The sequence below is a fragment of the Pteropus medius genome, unplaced genomic scaffold (genome assembly GCF_902729225.1).
Source record: "Pteropus medius unplaced genomic scaffold, Ma_sr-lr_union100, whole genome shotgun sequence".
Taxonomy (NCBI): Eukaryota; Metazoa; Chordata; class Mammalia; order Chiroptera; family Pteropodidae; genus Pteropus; species Pteropus medius.
The window spans coordinates 3971499-3972381 of NW_024342469.1; the positions used below are offsets into that span (position 1 = coordinate 3971499).

Sequence of the window (883 nt, forward strand, 5' to 3'; positions counted from 1 at the left end):
GGCGCGGTGGCCAGGCACACAGAGGGACTTCAACAAACAGCTGTCCTTTCTGCAGCGGATGCTACAATCGTGCCTGCTTGGCTACCATCCTCTCCTCTGGGAACTTGCCCGGTCCCCTGCCAGTTCCCTGCTCCACCCACAGGTCCATGGGAGCTGCCGTAGGTTGCTGAATGAGGGCCAGCCCTGGACTGACACTCGGCCCCCTGGTCCCTTCCCTGGTGTCTCTGGATTGGCAGAATGAGGGCATCGTGTTCTCCCAGTGTCTGAACCTGCAGCGTGCCAAGGGCCAGCACCCACGGCAGCTGAGTCACACCCCCAGGGCCTGGGGACAGAAGGAGCATGTTGGCAGCTCAGGCTCCCGGTCCAACCTCAGACACCCCGAGCCCTCAGACTAATGCCTTTTCCCCACAAACTGCATTACTACTCTCTGCAGGTAACACGCCTCCCCTGGGGAGACTTCTTCTCAGGCACCAAGCACCCCAACTGGGAAGAAGTCTTAACCTCTGGGTTCTGCCCCTCAGCGGCTGTGTGACCGAGCAAGTGCTTTAACTCTCTGTGCCTCGTTTTTTTCCCTTTATGAGTGAAGGGGGGGAAGTAGTATCAGACTGCATCACGCATGTTAAAATGTCCCATCAACCAATAATCACGGTGGAAACACCAATGGTCCCTTCCAGAGCACTTGGCCTGTGGTCAGGGAAATTGTGTCACTGGAGAAGCCAGGAATGAGAGGCAAATATTTGCTCAGATGACTCAGGCCGTACCAGGATGAATGTGCTAGAAATGGTTTTGAGGGGGCCCTGCTCTGTGTCCTTGTCTCTCATTGTGTGCCTCCTAACAAACACTGCTCCCTGGGCAAAATCCCATATCCTCATGCTGCCCTACA

General features: G+C 56.1%; 1 protein-coding gene across 1 annotated transcript in view; it reads right to left on the reverse strand.

The window, feature by feature from the left end:
• Window positions 1-883, reverse strand: part of PARVG (parvin gamma) — a 24966-nt gene that overhangs the window by 10140 nt on the left and 13943 nt on the right. The window contains exon 9 of the mRNA XM_039863011.1: window positions 141-322. Within this exon, the coding sequence (XP_039718945.1) occupies window positions 141-322 (182 nt within the window). The remainder of the gene's footprint in view (window positions 1-140; window positions 323-883) is intronic.